The 22966-nt window shown below is 42.0% G+C and overlaps 1 protein-coding gene across 1 annotated transcript; it reads right to left on the bottom strand.

Moving 5' to 3' along the window:
* Positions 1-516: 516 nt before the first annotated feature.
* On the bottom strand, positions 517-21341 carry sema3d (sema domain, immunoglobulin domain (Ig), short basic domain, secreted, (semaphorin) 3D). Its single transcript, XM_076089880.1, has 17 exons — positions 21134-21341; positions 17254-17414; positions 15174-15236; positions 14934-15053; positions 14737-14830; positions 14265-14393; positions 12283-12419; positions 10397-10511; positions 10142-10211; positions 9906-10050; positions 9105-9327; positions 8603-8691; positions 8267-8308; positions 7524-7681; positions 6321-6385; positions 5995-6134; positions 517-981 (listed from the first exon to the last, which is right to left on the bottom strand). The coding sequence occupies exons 1-17, from the start codon at positions 21339-21341 to the stop codon at positions 517-519; spliced, it is 2424 nt and encodes an 807-aa protein (XP_075945995.1).
* Positions 21342-22966: the final 1625 nt, after the last annotated feature.

The following is a 22966-nucleotide window of genomic DNA, read 5'->3' on the forward strand; positions in this document are numbered from 1 at the left end:
ATTGTCATCACCACAAGCAAACTATTTTAGTTATTTTTTTACATTTTCCCAATTTCACCAATTCAAATATATGTTTCAATATTATCAAATGATTAATCGTCATTCTATACTATTGGGGGAACCATTTTGCCAGTGAAAGCTGTAAAGACCAGCTATCTGGTCAGCTCATCTCCAGTCGATCAAGTCGATGGATGGCTGTGCTAAATTTATGGTTTTACAGATTGCAATAATTATTGTTATTCAGTCTCTCATGTTTATTTAACGGCATGTTGTCTGCAAACAGGACAGATGCTGGCAGATGAATTAAATGACGTATTCACAACCCAAAACTGTTTAAAATCGCTAGTTGAACTCTTGAACTGTATATTTCAGAGTTAGTCTTTTATTGACTCTAAGTTGCATTGCTCATGGATTGATCTGTCATTGCAATTTTGCAGTTCAGTGTCACGTTCTGCTTCTTCATCCAACCGGTGAATATAGAGAGGTAACCCTGAATGTATTTTTTAACCACATCACTCACTGCTTCGCTGTCCTCACCACCCTCCCTCGCTCCTGTTTTCCCCACTCTTCCTCCCTCTCTCTGTGTTGTCTCCTGTTCCGGCTCTTCTTCATTTCCTGTATATGTTTCCATTTGCCAGCTCCTAAGCCTCGTCCTCGCACCCTTGACGGCCTCTTCGCCAGCCACAGTGAGTCACAGTACTCCTCCAGAGACATAAAGGGAGCGCTCATCACTCTCAGGTAGTCTTTATAACGATGGCGGGACTCCCCGCCGTGCCGCGGCTCCACCGCAGGGTCTTCGCTGGGCTTGGGCTTCCCATCCAGTTGTCCATGTGTGACAAGTTGCAGCGTGAGACGGAGGAGAGTGTGGGTAAAGTGTGTGTGCTCTTGAGCAACACAAACATATACACCAGCATCGGAGGTTTGGAGGGAGCGAATCAAGAGACCTCGATCTGTGTGCATGACACGATCATCCAGCCTGACCTGGGACACAAAAAGAGACATGTAAGAGCTTCATCACAAAGAATAAGGTCCTGTCACTACAGCTGCCTTTGCTTAGTACACAATACAACAAAATGATGTGAAATCCTGTACTGCTTTCATAAATCAAGATTCAAAGCTTTACTATAAAACAACAAGAAATGTCCTACCCACAAACAATCAATCTGAATAACTGCACACACATACATACATACAAAACGCCAGCTTGAAACCTGCCACCCTGTTTACACACATACATGCCTGATTTGTATCCAAGGTGCGCAAGACATGGTAATGACCCTTGAAACAGGAAACATATTGAATTGGGTGTGGTGAGTGTCACTCACAGCGTGGGGGGGGCAGGGGTCTTTATGTGGTGTGGAGAGATCTTTAGATGCATGATGAGTGGAAGCAGTACGCAAAGGCTGAAGAAGGTATTCAGCAAAATAAATGGTGTGTTTGTAGGTGTGTGTGGGTGTGTGCGTGTGTATGTGTGAGGTTGATTGTGCTTGTCATCAAGGTGTAAGGGTAAGTAGCGTGGCAATGTTTATAACCCCCTCTTTTCATTTAGCATCCGACATGATTCATCAGGTGGCATAGCTGCTGTCAGGGCCAAAAACAACACAGCTGTGTTCAGAGGACTGAGAATGTGTGTGCATGACAGTACGTGTGAGTGTGTGTTTGTGCATGTGTGTATGCTTCAAAAGCATACATCCCACAGTCCTGCTCTGACCCCCCAGACGTGTAAGTGCATGTAGAAAACAGTGAATATTTGCCTGTTTATCTTTCTATGAACTCTGGCTCTGTGGTGGTTTCTCGGTCTGACACTGATGATGTGTTGTCCAGCCAGAGGCAGACCCGCAGACCTAAGAGGCTCTTTGGATCTTGACCCTCACCCATATTAGACTTACTAGTCTGTCTCCCGTCACATACTCATTTCCTGACACACCTGACAGACTTGAAAAAACACATGGGATAACAATGTAAAATCTCACCTATGCAACATCTCTGCGGTTACGTTGAAGAGACCCACCCCCACTCCCCATCCAAAATGAAGGCATCTGTTGCAAAATGGCAATGCCAGACATTGAAATTCACCCAGATGGTCTGTCTTTATTAGTGTACCTGTGTGTGTGTGTGTGTGTGTGTGTGTGTGTGTGTGATTAGCTAACAAAGTCCTGCAAAGAATAGCAATGCAGTTTTTAAGTGTATTGCACAGAGCTCTGTGCTCGTAGGAACACTTACATGCATATTTGCATGTGTAAACAAGCGCGCATGCATGTGGCGTACTGCAAGGAAACACAGCTTTTAATTATGAAATGAAGCACTGGTGTGGGCAAGTGTTTTAAAAGCTTAAGCTTTAAGCAAACTTAATGCCAGTTTAAGAACTTCCCATGCTTTCAGCAAGGCTATGCTTTGTTCTAATGAACACCTCTGATGAAATTTAAATGTGTCCATGCTTTTCTTATTGCACATTTTCTAATGGGCCCGCATTCCAGGCTCCAGGAGGTGAATAAACAAACAGGCACTAACAGACGCACAAACATGCTGTGAGAAAGTCGGAGGGATCTCTTCCAGCTCAAATCTTTAAAAGCTGCCTTCTTATGAGGGGATAAGAGGAGGGAGTTTGTGTATGATGAGAATAAGTGTCGGGGGTGGGCTGCAGGTGCTGCGAGCAGCTGGTCAAGGAGCAGTTTATCAAAACCCATCAAGAGGCAGAAAATGTGGAGAGAAACAGAGAAGGGAAGTCACTGTAGGAAAGTGCCGAGACAACATGAAAAAGCACAAGCGACCAGAGTAGAGAAAGGAGCATGAAGGCAAGAACTAAGTGAAGAGAGATTAAGGTGGGACTGATGAGGGAGGTTTAGGGACAGAAGAGGACAAAGGATGAGAGACAGAAGGAAACGGAGAGGGAAGAAAAGCACACGGAGTGAGAGGTCGACATAAGCCAGACACTTCAGAAATCACCTGCTCCAACACCACATGTCCAGCTGTGAAAGCAGGTACCACCTTGTCCCGCACGAGGGAAGCCCCACAACACTATTGGCATCTGTGCATCTTGTAAATGCAGGTTACCGGTCTACATTTAGTTCTGCTTGACACAGCTGCCGGTAAACGCAACATTAACGAAGGGTGGTAATGATAAAGAAAGAGAGAAAACCATGACGACAACTTAAAGGACAAGAGCAACAACAAAAACAAGTGGCAGTCAGTCAGATCATGTCATGGACAAAGATGAGGAAATAGTCAAAAAGCATCAATGACATGAAAGCTATTTGAATATCTTCAAAGTAACACGGCTCAGAAAAGACATTTTGATAAAACATGCCGTGCTACACAGTTCAAACTAAGACACACACAACTATCTCTCCCATCACCTGAAAGAGTACACAGAGTGTTTCTTTGACCTCCAGCTTGGTGTGGTTTACTTGAACTCATTTTCTATGTGTAGACTGTCAGCAGCATTGCTGGGGTTCAGCCAAGAAAACAATCACTCAAGTGCTTAATCGTAAATATGAGCTCACATGAGAAAGAAGCAAAAAGTAGTGAAAACGAACTACTACAGAGGGGTTGCCTGTGAGGGAAATGGAGAATAAAAATGTATTCAAGCATTAAACTCACAGTCAGTTAAGAAAATATGTTTGTCTATTACTAGTTAACTGTTTCTTATTTTTCCTATTCACTTTGAAAGCCATGTTTGTAGTCTGAAATGTTAATTAAATACAAATTGATTAGCCCATTAGTAGAAACAATGCATCATTCAGTCATGTATAATTACTTATAAATCCAAGCATTTGTGTTGCAGTTTCCTTTTGTCCTTGGTATTCTGTGTCTACAAACATTTGAGATGTTCACCGGCTGCTCTGCCATAGAAATACATTTATTTATGTATCGATTCATGCAAAGGCTGTATTATAAAGCTGTGTGTGCCTATTTATTTTCTTTTTATCTTAATGAACCATCTGGTTTCTTCATCATCAGGACATTCTTCAAGCACCAAAGCAGAATTGTTTTGTTATAAATCATAACAAATATGAACATTGGTCATTATGACAAGTTTGTGTAAAGGTTCTTGCTATAAAGCCCAGTCTGAGATTCCTCAGAGAAATTGTGAAACCCAAAAAAATTGTATTGGGCTGCCAGTTAGTCCAGGTGGAGGCTTTCTCTACCTTTTAATTGGCAGAGAAGACGTTAAGATACATTTTCTATCACGTAGAAATGGATTTTATGTACATGCTCTGACACAGCCAAACCTCTCGGACGCTTTGCCGTAGTAAATACCAGTGAACTTGCTATTGATCCTACAGATTCTGTACAATCTGCTGTATTTTTTTGGCTTCTGTGTCATTCACATGACAATCCTGAGGGAGGAAGAACTCCTGCATTCACTCCTTCATCACTTTGTCTAGAGTACAATAGGTCACATATCATTGCATGCCTAGACACACAAACAAAGAAAACACCCCATTGTGTCCATTACCCCAAAACACATGGCTGTCCCTAGGGAGCGCTCTGTTATCATTTCTGCTGTAGGGGCTCATAAAGAAACATGCACACAAACATACACAAACACACACACACACACACACACACACACCAAGGGAAATGCTGGGCTTTCTGCTGTGCAGGCCTATAAAGGAGAGCAACACATGGTTCTTTAGTGGCCTCTGCACCTGTCAGTTTGTTTACATTCACCCCTGAGAGAGAGGACAGGGGGCCAGTCGTGGGAGTAAATAAGTGTATCGTGAAGTGGGGAGAGAGAGGAGGAGTGAATGGGTTGAGTGGGCCACTCGCAGTAGGTGGAGGAAGGTTTGTATGTTTGGATAGGGGAGGGGAGGGCACTGAGGTGCTGAGTAAGCAGGTCTCTGTTGTCTCATTCAGGAGACGAGTGTCATCATCAATGAGTTCCTTTCCACACCTCAAATACAAACACATTAGGCTCTCTGTCCTTCTATGTCCTTCTCTGTCCACCTCCCCGTCTCCCAGGATCTGAGTTTTAAAGTGACTTTGGTCCAATGCAATGAAACAGTACAAGTTTGTTTAACGGTTTTGAAAATAAACACTAAATATGCACCACTTCGCAACAGCTGGAAATTCAGCTTCCAACATGCCCTAAAGATGGCTGTTTTTAAGTAATGCTTTGTGTGAAGTCAGTATTTTTAGAGTGTGTAGAATTTGTTTCCTGATCCACCATTCCATTTTCTGTCCAGAACACAATTGAAAGTATCTATTGTCTCCCCTGGACCTCTGGCCCACAGGGAAAAGCAGTTGCATTCCAGCGTGAATACCTAATGAGAAAATGCAACGAAAAAGGTGAAATCCAGGGTGCAATTCTCATTTTTCTTTTCCCCCCATTTTTCATAGGGATAGATAACGTCCCATCCACTCAGATAGGTCTGGTTTAAGTCATTCCTCACCTTTTTGAGGAAGGTGATGAAAGAGAAATAAAAGAGAGGAGCTGGAGAAAATTTCAGAAATCCCTCGACAGTCACAAACATCAATAACGAACATATAAGGAAATAAGAAAATAGTGAGACCCTGGCTCCCTTATTACCGATAATTCCCCAAAAAATGGGACTTTTGGGTATTCAACTTTGTATACACTATAAGCTATGAACAGTCTCCTCTAGGTCCAGGCGCTGCTTTATCTTCCCCAAGATAAGCAGGACCTGCAGCAATATGATTTGTGGCTAAAACAGTTGCTGATGGATTCAAGGCTCAGACCTCACAGCAGATGAGGTTGAAGCAAAGTTGTAAAAATGTTTTTGGATGCTTTGAAGTACTTATATAAAGAAATGACATATGTTGCAGTGATAAACGTCGGTATTTGGCCCTGTAACTTCCCTGCTTTGTGACCTGGCATGAAGAAAATGTGACCCCTCTGGTACACTCGAAAAACAAAAAGTACACCTTCACACTTCTGAGAGAGTGAAGAGAGAAAGAGAAGGAAGGAAAGGAAGGAAAGGAAGGAGGGATGGTGTGTGTACACGTGTGTCGACGAGTGCGCTGTCTGACCTCCTCCCTGCGTTCGGATCCAAGTCTCTGTATGTACCACTGGATCTGAGCCTGTTGAGATTTGGGGATACACTCGAGGAAGGTTGAGTTGCTCTGCACCCCATAGAGGACCCTCTCCTCCACCCGTCCCCCAGCAAGACCTAAAGGAAACACTACTGTTATCGATCCAAGAGTAGTTTCTCTAGTTCTAAAAAAACGTACCTCATGCAGGTTTCCTCTAGCGACTAATTAAGTGAATCTTTTATCTGTTTACTGTGTATGTGTTTACAGCTTTCTTACAAAGACAGATAAAGGCCGAACTTCTTAAGAGACCAAGGTATACGTACTCTCCTCTGTGTCCCAGCATTGACTGGCAGGGTCTCCATGCTTGATGTCTTGTCTTCTGGCTCGCCTGGAGAACAAACACACGATTGGGATAAAAGTTAATTTTAATTTTGAAAGACATGTCACCAGTATTTTTTTTTTTATTTGTTAAAAAAAAGTGGGATTGGTGATCCCCATCAGGGTTCAAACGCACCACAATAACCAAACTGAATGCAACACTGATCAAGCTGAAAATAATAGCTAATGCTAATTATTTAAAATAAATAAATATGTAAATAATACTAAAGGAACTATGTCAATAACCAATAACCATAGTTTCTCATGCAAAAACATGCATTCTGTTTTATGTGCTTTTCCCCTGAGTCAGAATGTTTTGAAGGAGTTAAAACAAAGAACCTCTCACACATCTCAAACTGGGCTATGTTTTCTCAAAATTTGCTTTGGTGAGCATTTGAAGAAGTTGCCGGACAATTAACTCAAGCAGCATTTTTTTCCAACCTCTTAAAATGTGATTTAATGTGACCTCTGATTAGTGATACCTCTGTGTCTTTCTCTAGTTGTCATCTGTGAAACCTGTGATTTGGACAAAAAAACTCCTTCAGTTTTTACTGATTTCACCTCCTCCACCTCCTGTCAGTTCTTTGTACTTGGACATCTGTAGCCTACACTCCCCGACACTGTTGAGATCAGCTTTCAAAGAGCTCTGGAGACCAAACGCAGGGCCTCCACTGTTCCACAAACCATAACAGCATCCCCACTGGCCAAAAATATGGCAGTGTGACCTCAAACCGTAGGGTATCGATTCTGTAGAGACTTGATTCATGCAAGCAAGCACACAAACAAGAAACGCAGACACACAAGCAGTCCGCACACGCATTGCACCACCAGGACTCACTCGGGAAGAGTTGCATGACAATAACATTAATCCGCCGAGGAGCAGCATCTCTCTAACATAGTTACATACAGTGAATGGACATAAACGTGAACATTTGAGCACAAGTGATCTGGCCTGTCTGTATTCTCACATTATTTTCACAACAAAGAAGTAAAAGAGTTACACCAATGGACACTAGAACACTGTCCTTTGAATGTGCAGACAGTTACAGTTTTGAACTTTAACAATCCTACATGTTTACTGAGGATGTATGCATGTTTTAGGTTATACTACATAGTCGGCAAAGTGAATTTTCACGGGTCTAGCATGCCTCTTGGATGCAGGGATGTATTGTGAGCATGTGTGTCCGTCCCAGGCGCAATAGGGGTCTCTTGCCAGGCAGCATTCAGCACAGGCTTGGCCATACAGTTGACATCTACTGAGCGAAACCTGGGCTAGCCCTTCACTCGAACCCACGTAGAGCTGTTGCTATAGAGAAACACACACCACACACTGCTTCAGGAAAAGGTAGACATACAGATCAATATCAAGTTCAATTGTATTATCAACAAAGGAGATTCCTTTGGTTAGAGGGAAAAAATACCTGGGGGTCAAGGCTTTATAACATTAATACTCATAACCTTAAACAGGCACATAATCAGACCACAGAGATTTAAGGATTTTTACAAATTTGACTTTAAGGATCTGCTCCGACTCGTCTGAATTTAAGGAGATTCACGAACGGAACTTCCAAACAACCTCTGAAAAACACTAGCGAGCATGCACATACAGACACACGCACAGGTCAAACACTGCTGGAGATTAATGGAGGCAATGATTGGGGTTGAAGTGTCTACTGACACCCGTGACCCTAAGATAATGAAGCAGAAGGGGGAGAGAGAGCTACAAGGAAATGGGGAAGGCTAAAGACAGAGAGCGAAATTGAATAGATGAATGAACTGGGGATAAAAACAGTATGTCCTGTGCCACATCAGGCACACACTGAATGCATGTGGCATGAATGAAGGCAGAGAAAAAATTGCGGGAATGAAATGGACGAGAAGGAGGTCAAACCTGTTTAGAAGACATCTCCATACTGAGGATAGGAGTGGGAACCTGCAAAAAGTCAAACAAACAAGCGTCACTAGCACCTCAATAAAAATATATCGCTGGACAACTTTTTGAGTAAAAACAACACATAAGTTTGTTGATTAACAGCCCAGAAAAAATCCATCAGTGTGGCAGTTTGCAACAGAGATACAAGTAATATTTCACTGTCTAATGAGTCAACTGTCCCACGGAGGACAGCTAGAGAACAGTTGGCATCATCTATCAAAAAGCTTGGAGCGAATGTAATTGTGTGTTCTTCTTTTTCTGTATTTGTGTATGTGGCTGTGTTGCGCACAGAACCTGGAAAACTTGAAGTTCTTCGAGAACCACTTCCTCTGTTGACCAATTGTCCTGGGTGATGCTCACCACCTTCAGAATTGAGCCAACGTCTACGACAGAGAGTGAAACAGGATGCAGGATGTGTGATTGGGATAAATCAAGCAAAACACACCACATTAATATTTAATTTAGAAGTGAATAATGTAATCCAACCAGGTATGAGTACTGTATTGTTTTCGTATCCAATAAAAATGAACACTTCGGGTCCATACACATAAGGAACAAACACATTTTAAACACTGGCCCATTCTCAGACTTTGGTTTGAGAACTTCTGTGTTAAAATGCACAAGTAACCTGAGACCGGATACTGGATCCAAGTGCAACCTTACATTTATTTTTATTTTTCTAACTGCAACGGCATCAGCAGAATCGGTTGAAGGCCAAGGACAATTCATAGTGATATAGTGCCCTCTGCTGGTCAAATATGGAATTGCAAGTGCAAGGAGAGAGTATGTGTCTCACCTGTTCCCAGAAACATGACTTCATATTGTCCATCCTCCGCCAAAACTCTGTCCACCACAATCTGAGTCAGGGTGTAGTCCACTCGGACGCGTGTGAACACGGGTCGGCCAGTCAGAGGGTAGACGGAGCGATACATAAGAGGGTGGAGTCGAATGAAACTGACGACCTCGTCTGGAAAGTCTTTGGTGGTCTTGATCCTTGGATCATATGTCTTGCTGGGACACTAAAGGACGAAATAAAAAAATGTTGATCTTCTGTAAAATTTTCGCAATCACAAGAATGTTTGTTTGTGACTATTTTTTCCCATATTTCTTTTCAGCTAACTGACTACTGACAATGTAATGGTGCATGTTTCCCTCTGGTGGTCAAATGAAGAACAGCAGGAGGCAAAGCACATCTGGAACATCTGTCAGTTCAACTCCCCCTTTCTGAGTGTACTATTTCTCAAACAGCTGTACACCTGAAGCATACACTTAATCCTCCATACATTCTTTCCTTCCCACTGATTATGTTTTGTAAACGAGATGAAAGAAGAATCTGATTAACATGTTAAGTAACCTCTATGAAGCCAAGGTTATGTCATACATCATGTGAAGATGACAGCATTCATACCCTACAGCATCTTGAACATTTCGTCCTTGAACCCAACACTTTCAAATTACGCCCTGTTTATTATTCTGTAATTAGCAAGAAAGTTGATGATTGTATTCATCTAATTTGTGAAAAGAAAATCCTCTTTAGCTCGGATCAATTAAGTACGAGCTGCCAGTTTGTCTCTGGGCCTTTCAGTCGGCAACGCACCGTTCCAGGACGGGGATACGGTATCCTTCCCTCATATTCTACCCATCGGTGGTCGGGCCCCTCCTTGTGTGCGTAAGGTCCATTAAACACGGCCCTAATGTCCGCCATGCTGTACACACACACTGCTGAGCCACGGAAAATGGAGCTGAGAGGAAAGAGGAAACAAGAGACCAGGTTAAGGCTATGGAAGAAAAGGAGAGTGTTGTAGTATTGATGATGGTGTGATGAAAACTTACCTGGAGGTGGTAAAGGCTGCATACACTTTGGGGTTTTTGTCATCTCTGGTAGGGAGCATAAAGATGTCCTCTATAAGAAAGAGAGGAAACAACATGGAGGTTATTTGTTTAATTACCTTAATCTGCACAGAAGAGATTTTTCTAACACTGTGCCACTGCTGACATTGATGGAAGTGCACTTAGAAGGTAGACTTTGGAAGATAATACCCAGTTTATTGGCCCAGATTGTCACCATTTATTCTCACAATCACTTACGGAGCTCATCAAAGTGTGTGTCCACTCCGTCTGGTCCAGGGATCGAACACACGAGTCTGGTTTTGAGGAAGGTGGTCCATTTATTGGTCAGACTCCTTAGTCCACCCACATCATTCTGAAACACATCCACATACACTGTAACAAAACCAGTCAGCATAGTGCAGCTGTCCAACATGACCAAAGGACAACCAGAATTAATAAATACTCACTTTGCACTTAACCACCAATCCCACTGCAATCTATCTAATAATGGATTTAAACACAGAGACGACACACAGCATCGCAGCCTGACTCAAATTTCCTGCACTAATTAGGAAAATAAATAGTTGAACCGCATGCCTCTAGTACGGATCTGCTTATTTAACCGGCACAAAGGAGACCTTCTAGTTAGTATAATGACAGTCTGGAGTAATTGAAAGAGAGGAAAAAGAGAGAGACGACGGAGAGACATCAAAGGAGAAGAGAAACAAATGGAGGTGCAGCATGTTTGAAGAGAGTACTAAAATCAAGTGAGGCTGTAGAGTGGTAATGCAGGTTGTATCTTGGCATATGAATTGCTGTTTTAAGTAGCAACCTTTGATTAAGCTATGGTAAGGACATTCAAGTGCACCTCTTTGTATTGCATAGAAAACTTTAGAGATCCTCCCAATTAAAGTTGCCCAGTGTACTAACTAATTGATATAGAGTTAGGGTTCAACACACACACACTCACACTAGTGTTTAAAAAAAATGTAAGCACTTAATGATGATGTTTGACAATGGTGATACTCTTCAAAGAGGATTGAAGTGAAGTGCCTTCCCTTCGCTCCTTTTACATGCAGGGGAAAACCCACTTACAGAAATGATGAAAGTAAAGGAAAAATACAAAGTCCAACAGAGACAGAAAGAAAAAAAATAGAGGGCTGTAATCTGGAGGAATCTCCTTCCAGTCTGCTTTACAGCTTACTCCCAAGTCATAAATAGGCTGAAAGCTTTTTTCTAAGAATGTAGCAATAGGCCTCAGAATGCTAATAGCAAACTGCTGTGTGGGATAGTCCCATTTGGAATGACTAATGGTACACTGAATGGTATACAAAAGGTCCCCAATCATGAATCTACTCGCTCCTCAGTCAGCTGTGCAGTGCCATCGAAGCTTACAGTTGTTTTAACATTATCCCCAAATGTCTTGCAGCATCTAGCAATTGAACATAGAGAACGCTTGTATTAGGTCCTGTTGGGTATGCATTTGAAGTTTGGCATTGTGCTTCTATGCTTCTCACATAGACCTTTTAATCATGACTTGTAGCTCTTGTTGCATTAAAGGCTGAATGCTCTCACTCTAAATTGCATTGGACAAAAGCATCTGCCAAATAAACATAATCTCATACAATTTAATGGTACAACACTAAATATTCTTTCTTCATCACCCTTTTAATAAAGATACATGCAAACTTTTGAAGAAGAAAATTATGCCGAAAAGATCTACATCGATCTCAGCGTAGGTGTAAGGTGTAAGTAGGCAGCAGCAATAAGAATGCCCTGCCAGCACAGCACAAAGAGGATAAAACCACGATTTACTGCCCCGGATAGACTCTTTTTTGATAACTACAAAAGAAGAATGTATCAGAAAGGCATCCTCCTAGGGGACATAAAACACTTCTGTAGAGGCTGACACAAAGATCCTTATCCAATCAGAGGGCTGTAGGAGTTATGACTCCCCTACACTCTGTAAGAGGTCTTGCACTCCTACTGTCTTTCTCTGTGGTCCCACAGTGTTGCACCTACTCTGTCTTCCCAGCTCCATTTCTTTAGTTGGAGTTTTCACTCTTCCATCCCCGTCTTTCTTCCCTACCTGCCCACCCTCTGTATAGCCTCACACTTTCTACACCTCTTGTATAATACCTCACCTGGCACACACGAGCCACACGGGACAGGATGCTCTTGCCGTTTCCTTCCCACGACACCTCGCGGAAGAAGAAGTATATCTTGTCATCATCTGGATTGTAGGTGTCTGCAATAGGATGAGCAGATATAAACCTGGCCTCTGAAGACACGGGGAGAAAAAGAGAGAGAGGGGAGAGTGTTAAAATAAGTCAGGTAATGGATTTGCCATGTGCTGTAGCCTTGAGGAGGCATTAACACTACACTTAGCACATGTTTATTTACAATCTTGCTCTATACAGAAAGGTCTGATGTATTACAGTTTATATTTACTAAGCTAAAGCTTGGGCTGCACACAAATCTCCAACTTGCCGTATAGTTTGATACATGGACTGATACAGTGACTTCCAGGATATTTAAGTTAGTTTAAAAGCAGTCTTGTTTACTGAATGCCTGTCTGGCAGTAGCTGTTAAGCAGCAGTGTGGCATAGAGATCTTTAACTGGAACACCCAGGCTCAAATATCTACCCTGATCATGTGTCCCCAGTGTTCAGTAACTGATTAATAACAGTAATCAGTTCAAAGTAGTTGATTGGGAACAGCAGAACAAGCTGTAAGCTCACGACATTGACATATTACAACCTTATAAAGTGGAATATGTTGCTCATTAACACATCGAGCAGAGACACAGCAACAGTAGCATTTATTTTGAGTAGTGTTTTTGGTCACCAAATAAATGTAAGACCAATAATAACTTCCTGTCTTGCTCTGGTTTGGCCTCCACCAACAACAAGGGGAAATCTGTCTGTTTGGCTCCTAAACGTCCCATTGTGTTCACAAGCTAGTGGCTACCTTTGTCTGCTCTTTGGTGCGGGACAGGTAGCATACAGTGGGTTAATCACATTTCATTTTGTTTTTTTACTGTAAACAGCTGCCTGTTGGAGCTGAAAACGAGGTTGATTAAAGCGGTTTAGAGTTAACAAGTTGCCGTAAAATTAAAACAAGGAGCTGAAAGCTAATACAACACTCCGTAGAGCTGAGGGGAACTGCATAGTTGGGTCACTGTGAGTGACAGGTTTCATGTTACATACGGTCATTTTACCTGGGGTTATAAAAGTATTGATTATTGCAGCTTTAAAAGACAAGACAAGGATGATAAACACTGCACGTGATGTAGGAAATAGCTGTGGGGAAAGGAGACAATCAACAACATCAGTGTCCTGATTCAGGCGGGAACTAGTCCAAAGGCTTAGAGTAGTGTTGCAGTGACATTACATCAACATTAGTTCAATCCCCTAGAAGCAGAGCCAACCACCAGAGGGTGATTCCCCAACTGGAACAGCTTAATGTACGACTGCTAACACACTCGACAGAAGGAAATTGTTAGTCCTGCAGCACTGGAAAGATGTTTCACAGGCTCACAGGAACAGAAACACTGCAAGATGGGCTCTTTCTCTATGACTGCACCAACACATGCCGTATACACACACTCAGAGAGAGAGAGAGAGAGAGAGAAACACACAGACATAATGACTCCAAACATCTCTGACTGTGTGGTTGTGAAATGTGGAGGCCATGTGTAAGGATTTAGATCCCGGTGATAACAGTGGATACACGACAACTCATCAGTGGCTGTAAAACACTCGAGACTGGAGATGTATACATAGAGAGGTGACTCCCTCCCAGTGATGACTGTGCGTGCCTGTCTGTGTGTGTGTGTGTGTGTGTGTGTGTGTGTGGCTATGTGGTTCTGTGACTAAGAACGTGAATTTTGTGGCACACTGTAAATTCCCCCGTAGGTGTGGTCCCTGTTCAGCTATGGCATTCATATAAAAAGTTACAGCTAAATGAATAAGTGGGCTGTTTCCTCCACACTGGAATGTCAATAACCATCCTGAGGGCACAGAGAGGCTCTTTGTATCGGTGGAGAGGCTGGAAGTTTGGAGAAAAAGCAATAACAAGTTTTGAGTGCACTCGGCGTGCTCATATGGCTATGTTCAGTGTGTACCATTGATCCAGTATTCTTCAGACATGTCTGTGCGTATGTAGTGCTGGTCAGGTGGAGGGCCAAGGGAGCGTGTGAACGTTGTGTCTTTGCCCAGGAAGTCTGATGATGTGCCCGCATAAAGGTACTGATCTGGAACAATTACAGACGCAGGTTAATAAATATTGACATTAAAATATGCAGATAATAAATTCGCAAATATAGAACATTTTTATACTTATAATTAAAAGTCAAATAGCAGTCATTCAACATGTACGACATAACCACAAACCATTTTGACAATTTACATTAATGTTTTACCATTTCATGGGCTTATCTCAGTAAGTATTTTAAATTTACTCAAACAACTGTGGAGACTTGAAGTGAATCATAATTTATTTCTGGGTAAATGGTGCTGTGCAGCAATAAAACTCTGGTGCAGGAAAGATAAGGCAGGCAGAGGACTGCCAGAGTGTGTTGCGATTGCTCGTATTACCTGTGAGGACTGAGGTGAATGGCTGCAAGGGATCAAAAGGACATTTCAATCTGCCAGACTCTACTGTACTAGACAGCAGTTGGAAAACACCATCCTGAGAGACGATAATGGTTATAACATTAAACTTTTGCAAAGTTAAACGCAACTCCTGAACTTGTGTCAGCTATTTTGCTGAGATGCACTCATATCCACTTTACCTCTCTGTGGCCAGTGACTTCAATGAAAGCACAGCTGGGGTGGAAGGATCCTGTCCCACAGGCATAGAAATGTGTCCGATTGTAGTTGTGGAGGACCCTGACAAAGTTAGCACACTCCAACTAGGACAAGCAGCGACAGAAAAAGAGCAGTGATTAACTATTAGAAGAAGCTTGATTCAACTGTATATTATAACAACAATACAGGACAGTCCAGAGGTGACTTTCTTTAGAATAACTTACATTTGCATTTTTGCCTGCCAGTTTGCACATATCGACTCTGTCTCTGGGAGCAGGCCAGTGAACCTAATGAAATAAAAGGAGAAACACGTCACATCTCATTATGTAATATACCAGTCACAATACTCCTGTTTTGCATTTCTACACCGGCTACTTGTGCAATTTAGAGTGGAATAGAAGATGTTATGGATCACTTTAAAGGGTACTACTCAGTAAGCTCCTGACCCCCCAAACCTGATATGAGCCTGCAGCCCAAGATCCTCCAGAATGTCCTTCTAGGGACTTTTAAAGGCTAAAAACAAGATGAGACCAGGTCTTTGCCATCAGGGCCCCTCAACTCGGAGGCAAACTGACAGAAAAGTTTAGGCAAGCCAGTTCTACGTTCTCTATCAAAAACCATTTAGAGAAACAATATTATACACCATAATATTTACCGTAATTATTCTAGATTTCTGTTTCACCCTCAACTTTTTTCTTCAGTTATTTTCCATCTTGTATTCTACTTCCCTTTTGGTCCATACATTCTCCAGTATTGAATTGAAGAGTGTAGCAAAACGTTTGCTCCTTGTCTCTCTGCAACATTTTGGGGATCGTTGAACAACTGATCTCAGTTGTAGAATAATCAACATCTCCAGGTGCTGGTAAGAGAGCGCAATGGACAAACAACATCCAGTGTGCCTTCAATGTACCACACCATGTTCACACATGTGTTATAACAGGCTTATGTGCTTAGCGTGTTACTACCTCCCCTAAATCCTATAGGAGAGCTATCGCCAAACTTATTCATGGGTCCACAGAGCCTGAATACGCATCCAAACACACCAGCACAAATATTAAAACATCTCATGATCCCAAATCATTGCATACTCACACAGAAAAACAGTGTTACAACATGATGTGCTGACTGAGTACGGTGTGGAGTTTGTGAAGGGCTTGAACTGGTTTTGAAAGCCAGAATATAAAGTGATCAGTGGCCTTGTTCTACCACAGCGTATTGGGTTATTTAATTAAAGACTGTTGTCAAAAGTTTACAACATAGTAGCTATCGCCTGAAAATCAAGGTAAAAACAAATACAATGTTTGCTCGCAGAACATTTGATTGTGTTTTAGTGCCTAAGGGTGCCTTTTCGAGGTATGCTTCTTCATTAAGTGGAACACAAAGATTGCTTTTCTAGATCATAGTCACTGTCAAGGGCTGATCCCAGAGGTCAGATAGAATTAGCTTTCTGATGCATATCTCCCTGGCATCAGTATCAATAACCAGAAAAGCAACAAAAGGGCAACACTTTGAGAGAGTTAAAACAACCAGATAAAAATCAAAAATACACACTGTCGTCCCACTTGTGGATGAATTTCAGCTGGATAAACACACACTCACAGCTACAAACTTTAACATATGGCATTCGTCCGAATGCATCTATGTGTTTGTGTAAGTGTGAGCGTGCATACTCTGTGTATGTCTACGTACTTGTGTGTGTGCGTGTACCCTCCACCACGATGACCCTGACCTCGCCAGACAGACAGTTTCAGACTGCTGTTGACTGAGAGGTGAGCTCTTCTCTAAAACAATACACGGCTGAGTTCATTTCAACTTAGCAACACCGTAATGGAAAAGAAAATACCTTACGTCACCTCAATTAATGGCAAGACAGGTATAAGTGTCATGAGCTGAAGCATGGGCTGTCTCTATAATAAAGAGCTGCTCACAGCAAATAAGAAAGGTTGTTAGGATGTCTCAAGTGTCGCCAAGTAAGAGTTTGGATGTCTGCAGGGTGGGTCATTTACTGTGTATGGAGGAGAAACTCCATCTCCTGTTCAAACTTGAATTTCTAACAGCACAATCCTCCTGTCAGAGGGTGCGAGGATTCTTAAATCTTGCTTGGAGTCACTGCAATGTCTATCTAAACAACCTCTCAAGTATAGCAAATGGCCTGAACAGCTACAAACTCAAACGTTGCTGTTTATTTACTGCACTAAATTCATGCTTTGCTTTCTTTTTCTGTCTGAGGTTGGATCTTTCTATAGCCTTCTACATGTGTATATAATTTGCACATTCTTCAGTGCTCTTCACAGCATAGTGTACCTTTCTTGGGGCTCTGGCCAGATTGTCAGGGTCAAGCAGGTAGATGTGATCCCGGGCTCCCAGCAGAAGACGACCCCTCTCCTCGTCCAGCAGCAGCGAGTGGGAGTGCAGGCCATCAGAGGGTCCCATAAACAGAGATACACTGCCGGCTTGCAGCAGTTCTGCCCCAGAGAGAGCAACAGACAGACATAGCATTGAATTACAGTATGTTGGGAAAGAAATGTCAGCAGGATTACGCTGTCAAGCTTAACTTATTCTCTTCAGTTCACACAGTACACACCAAAATCCCAAAGACAAGCACTGGGTTTCCTCTTCTAGTAAAAAAACAAAAACATGTCTTGGCTTTACCTGACACTTGCCTAATCCTCAGTGGTTCAACACTGTAGCTATACTGATAGAGAAGAGATACAGTACCAGAACACTACTTTAGTGGATGCATTATCAGATATCTTCCTCAGGGTATTTTCAAAGCTACCGCATTAACCTCTCAGTTTAAAAGCAGTTCTTTGAAAGCAGCTGGCAGGTTTACTTTTTCTAAAACTACCTGTCTCCATACCCATACTTTCCTGACTAGAAAAGTCAGATGACTGAATATTTTCCCAAACATGAGCTGTGGCTGCACCGTACGCCTGTCGTGGGTAACGTGAGATTAGAATGTGATAAGAGCAGGTGGAATACCTGTTGCTCACCCATTAGATGATGGTATAGTTTGCTGTTGACTTTTATATGATTCATAGTGGTAGCATTTTTAAAAACTGTATGTAAAGAGTCAATATATACCATAAACAGGCTGTGTATTGTGGTAGTATCGGTTGGACTCCGAGCTACCATTTCTGGGAGCTGAGCACTGACAACGTTCTCAGCTCAGCACTGTGTCCTTGATCTCTTTGATCTGAGGAAATCTCTTCTATCACCAGGCTCTTTTCAGTGTGCCAGTAGAGCAACATGCTTTGAATACACACTGGCTCAATGTGGGGGGGTCCTGTGGGAGTCACTCTGAAAGGATTGACATTGTGATTACCCTCTTGGTGTGAAGGATTGGAGAGGTTACCAACCCTCACTATTTGAACTTATGGGACCCCTCCACACCACGCAATCCTGCTTAATACCTCCTCCTTTACACAAGCTCACACACGCAGCACCCCCACATGCTCATATCTCCCACCCCTACACACACTCCAGCCCCCAGCAGGCTAAACCTCACAGAGAGATTAGGCCTGCTAGCCCTTGGCGAACGCTAATCTGCTCTGTAAACACGTAGCGCTATGAGCCTACAGAAACAGCCTGCTTAGCTGTTGCCGCTTATCAATAGTGCTCCGCACCTTTTTTCCAGAGAAGAGAACCCTCATCATCACCCTTAACAACTCCTGATTAGCTCCTCTGCTGGAGCTCTGAGGCACTCTCATCCACACATATATTTAAGTAAGACATCCACCTGTTGGCTTGCTGCCAAAGGTTTGAGTCTCTGCTGATCAGCTATAAATGTAAGCTCTAGAATACTATAACGTCTGCTATTGTAGAAGTGCTCGCTAATAAAAGTAACTAAACACGGGATTAATGAGGTGGCGCAGCGATGCCTTTTGTCTGAAGGTTGAAGTTGATGTACTGTAAGAGCATGAAACGGAAAAGATACATTGCTGTAATGTTGCTGTGTATGAATCTGCCATATCTGCTGGAAGAAGAGTCACATCATTTAAGCATGAATTCAAACAATATTCACTAGAAGTACCTATACTGATCACTGTACTCTGAATGTAAGCTATAGCTGAGACGAGGCTGCTGTTTTCAGGTTGCATGATCACAGTCTCAGTCTGCCATTATTAATATGCAGTGTAGCATGTACTGTCCATGGTTTCAGAAGAGACAGAGTAACGTCACAGCCAGAAATGTGAATAAGAATAATAAATAAAGAAACCAACAAACAGCCAGATTTATCACTGAAATGATTTGCTGTTACTAAACACATCTGTTCACTAAATTGAGGTTAAGTATTGAGAAACTGTTTACAAGAAAAAACATGTACAATAAAGCGTCTTTCTATACTTTATGACTATATGACTAATAAACCGTAGCTTTTGAGTAATACAGGCCGCATGACTAAGGATAGTAGGGCATGTGGTGTAGCTTTGTCTTTTTGGTCACATGTAAGCATAAAAACAAAGGTATAACAACCATCTGCATCTGCAGCATATTCAAAATATTTATACCAGATGATTTCACTTCTCATTTGGCAGAAGGCCACAATGTCTGTGTTGTGACTCGGGACCAAACTTGAACTTGAGATGTGTTTTTCAGAGGGGAGTTCATGAGTTTGGAGTAGAAGGCAGTTGTTTTGGAGGCGTTCACTCAATCACAGATGATTTCACTTTGATCTTTTTGACCCATCACTCAGGTCAGCCGTGCTTTCACAGGAGGGCGATGCGATGTTTGAAGAGTGATCACTGCTGGGTGTTGTTGCTTTTGAAGAGTGCATGCACTGATGAGATGATGACAATAAGTGTGTATGATCTGTGCAACAGGGTTGGATGTGACTCAGCGTTTGTTGTTCATCTAAACTCCAAAGCGAACCACCAGTCGGATGGCCTCTTGAATGAACTGTGAAGTTCGGTCAACTGTGCTCATAGTCTCAAAAAAAGTTGTCAGACATATATATGGGCCCATTTAACTGGAATCATATGTGAAATGATGAACTGCTATATTTTATCAAAAGGTTGATTTGGAACAAACAAAATGAGACAAACTGTAGCGCTAAATACTCGCCTAACTGCTGAGTAAACACTGTCCCTAGCAATCATTATTCCTCCAGCTACTTACATATATTTTTGTTGGACACTCAGGACATATCTAGTTCCAGCCATGGTTTTAGGGAGTCTTTGACCAGAAGAGAGCTTTTGGAGGTTGAAGTCAGAGTGAGTTTACTTTTAGGTCGCAGTGGGGATTCAATTTTATGGAGCAAGACTGAAGTTCATCTGTGTGGTTTCTTGTATAGCTGATTCATAGAATGAGGGGGATGGAGACTTTGAAGTTAAGTCTGCCCTGGAGTTTAGAATGGGTTTTAAGGGGAGCTATAATTCAGTTTTCCCCGGGTGGCACAAAGCAAACAGTTGACGCAAAACTATACACATGGACGCAGTGCACATTGCACAGTGCACATTGCCTTATATACACACGGGAGTTTTCACTATTGACCGAGGGCATCAACGTGAAATGTATGGACTGCAACAACATCGTATTTTAGTAACTGCAGGCTTGTGTATTAGGGATACATCAATGAGAGGATTAATAGATTGTGTTCATGTTTCACAAAAAGTCACCAGGGGACATTCTTGAGCCCATCAAACGTGACAAGCAGGGAATTATGAAGTAGGCTAATGGATCAGTAAGTGAATGTTAAATCTCTCACTCTACTTTACAGTGTTGTTTCAAAGACCATTTACTTTAACAGCATAACTGAGTTATGCTGTTAACAATCTCTCTTTTCACTTGTCTCTCTTGGCTGTGTGGACAAAGCCACAAGAGATATACTGTAGCTGAGACGAAATGTTAAAGGAAGAGACAAAGACATTCCTAGACATGGTCTTTGAAGATGCACACTGAATGGCTGAAACGCTTACAGAAAGAAATGTTTGAAAAAGACAAAAAAAGTCAAACAAATCATAGGTGTGAGTCATTAGATAAACATATGCAACTTTACAATAACCCCAGCTAAATACAAGTACAAGTGCACTGATGACGAAGGTTGTTGGCAAGAGATAAAATATCCATAATGGCCTAAAACTACTCAAACTTTATTTTTCTGTCAAACCTCAATACTGAACATATCAAAATGTAAACATGTACCAACAATAAAATAAAAAGTCAAATCAACAATATTTCTTACCTCTTTGGCTGAGTTTGACCCTGGGGACAGTTTGTTTGATGCTTGCTCCAAAAGGGAGGGTGGCCAACAACATCAATCCCACTAATGGGACCCCTGGATGGGATAGTACCTTAATCCTCTTCCCTTTGCTGCCATAATTACTGCCAGACATGCACTGCAGAGCCCCAACTTCATCCAGGCTCTGATTACCAGAGTCCCCTTTCTTCATGGTGTGTGGAGTACTCTAGTTCCGCTTTCACTCTGTCCTTTTCTGCAACCCTGGAGGGAGACGGGAGTAAAGAGTCAAGCTAGGGAGGAGCAATCATAAGTGTGTGTGTGCGTGTGTGTGTGTGTGTGTGCGTGTGTGTGTGTGTGTGTGTGTATGAGTGTGTGTCTCATCTAACTTTGCGCAGGATATGTACACAGGTTTCTGTTGTGACTATTCAGTCATTTCACCATGGAGCCCTACAGGCATGTCCCCTCTCTTTACCCGTCCTACATCAGCTGTTGCCTGTCACTGGCTTCCCTTTTGTGTTGCCTTTAAATCTGTTTGCCCAAAACAAAGGTCCCGCTAACAACACAGTCACATTCTACTATCTTTCACTCGGCCATGCCTCTTTCAGTCTCTCTCTCCCCTCTATCTTCCTTTGACTTGGATAACTCATTTAATTCTTTAGCTAAATGATACTTGCCACTAGTTTTAGCACTGGCTTATGACCCTGCCAGCTCCTCCTTTATGCTCTGTAAAAAAATGGACCAAGTCCTGTCTGGGACTTCACAGTGCATTAAAGAGGTGTGTAGCGCACACATTATTTCACACTCAATGGAAAGAGAGACATATGACTGAACAGTCATGGGAACCCTCGCTCTTTTTTCTGGCACTAATAAGCGAGGAGAACTCGAGCGATGTGTGCTAATTGAACGCGGGACAAAGTGAAATCATTGTGGCAAAAACTGGACAACTTGGGGTACTTTAAAAAAATTTTTAAATATGGAAATGTGGCAACGTTTCTATTGCAGTCACTTGAACTGACAAACATCCAACTGGGATTTAAAAGTTGTCCATTTAAATACATTTGTGTTTTTGCTACTCTTTTTATTGATGCTGATTTGCAATAGTCTTGCACATACTGTACATGCGATATGCATATAACGACGCTCTTTCAAACATGCACATGTGATCATCAAAATACAATGGCTGTTTTGAAGGGCATGCAACCAATGAGTCTGCAGAGAGAATGTTGTTTTCTTTGGTAACACCTTTTATCAAGAAACAAGTAAGAAATAAATCAGGAAGATGCAATTAACTGAAGATTAGCAGCAGAGCAGTTAACAAGTTGTGCCTGAAACTATGAACTATTGCAAAGAACCGTAACCACTTATTTATAGGTATCTATGAATCTTCATTGTAATTACTTTTTTAATTAATTGTTCCTGATTTACTCTTAACCAGGTGCAATTTAACAAATTAACACACATACTGATGTGTGTTACTGACCTCAAGAAAAGTGCTTTATTGTTCCCCACTGGAATGCATCGTTACCTGATGATAACCTCACCCTCAATCAGACTTGTTCTGTATTTAGTGCATCACCCTATCCAAGTACCAAATGAATATAAACAGTGTTTTTAAAACTGCATTCCTGCACATTCCACAGCCATCTAGCTACTAATTAACCAAGTAATCAATGCCGAAATGAATGAATGCATCAAAAGAGTGCCTCCCCCTTCCGACCTTACTGCAACATCTCCTTCATTGCTTTCCTTCTACCCTCATCTCAGAAAACACACATCGACCTGTCTAGTGACAACATAAACAATGTCTGCCTAAATGAATAGTTCTGATGTGGCAAA

The sequence above is a fragment of the Anarhichas minor genome, unplaced genomic scaffold, assembly GCF_050575085.1.
Source record: "Anarhichas minor isolate MPS153535 unplaced genomic scaffold, ASM5057508v1 ptg000011l, whole genome shotgun sequence".
Taxonomy (NCBI): Eukaryota; Metazoa; Chordata; class Actinopteri; order Perciformes; family Anarhichadidae; genus Anarhichas; species Anarhichas minor.

Coding starts and splice junctions, on each gene's coding strand:
- sema3d (XM_076089880.1), bottom strand. CDS start 21,341: ATGAAGAAAGGGGACTCTGGTAATCAGAGCCTGGATGAAGTTGGGGCT. Junction 10,212..10,396: donor CACACACTTTGATGAGCTCC/GTAAGTGATTGT, acceptor TCTTTCTTATAG/AGGACATCTTTATGCTCCCT. Junction 7,682..8,266: donor TGGAGATGTCTTCTAAACAG/GTTTGACCTCCT, acceptor GTTTCTCTATAG/CAACAGCTCTACGTGGGTTC.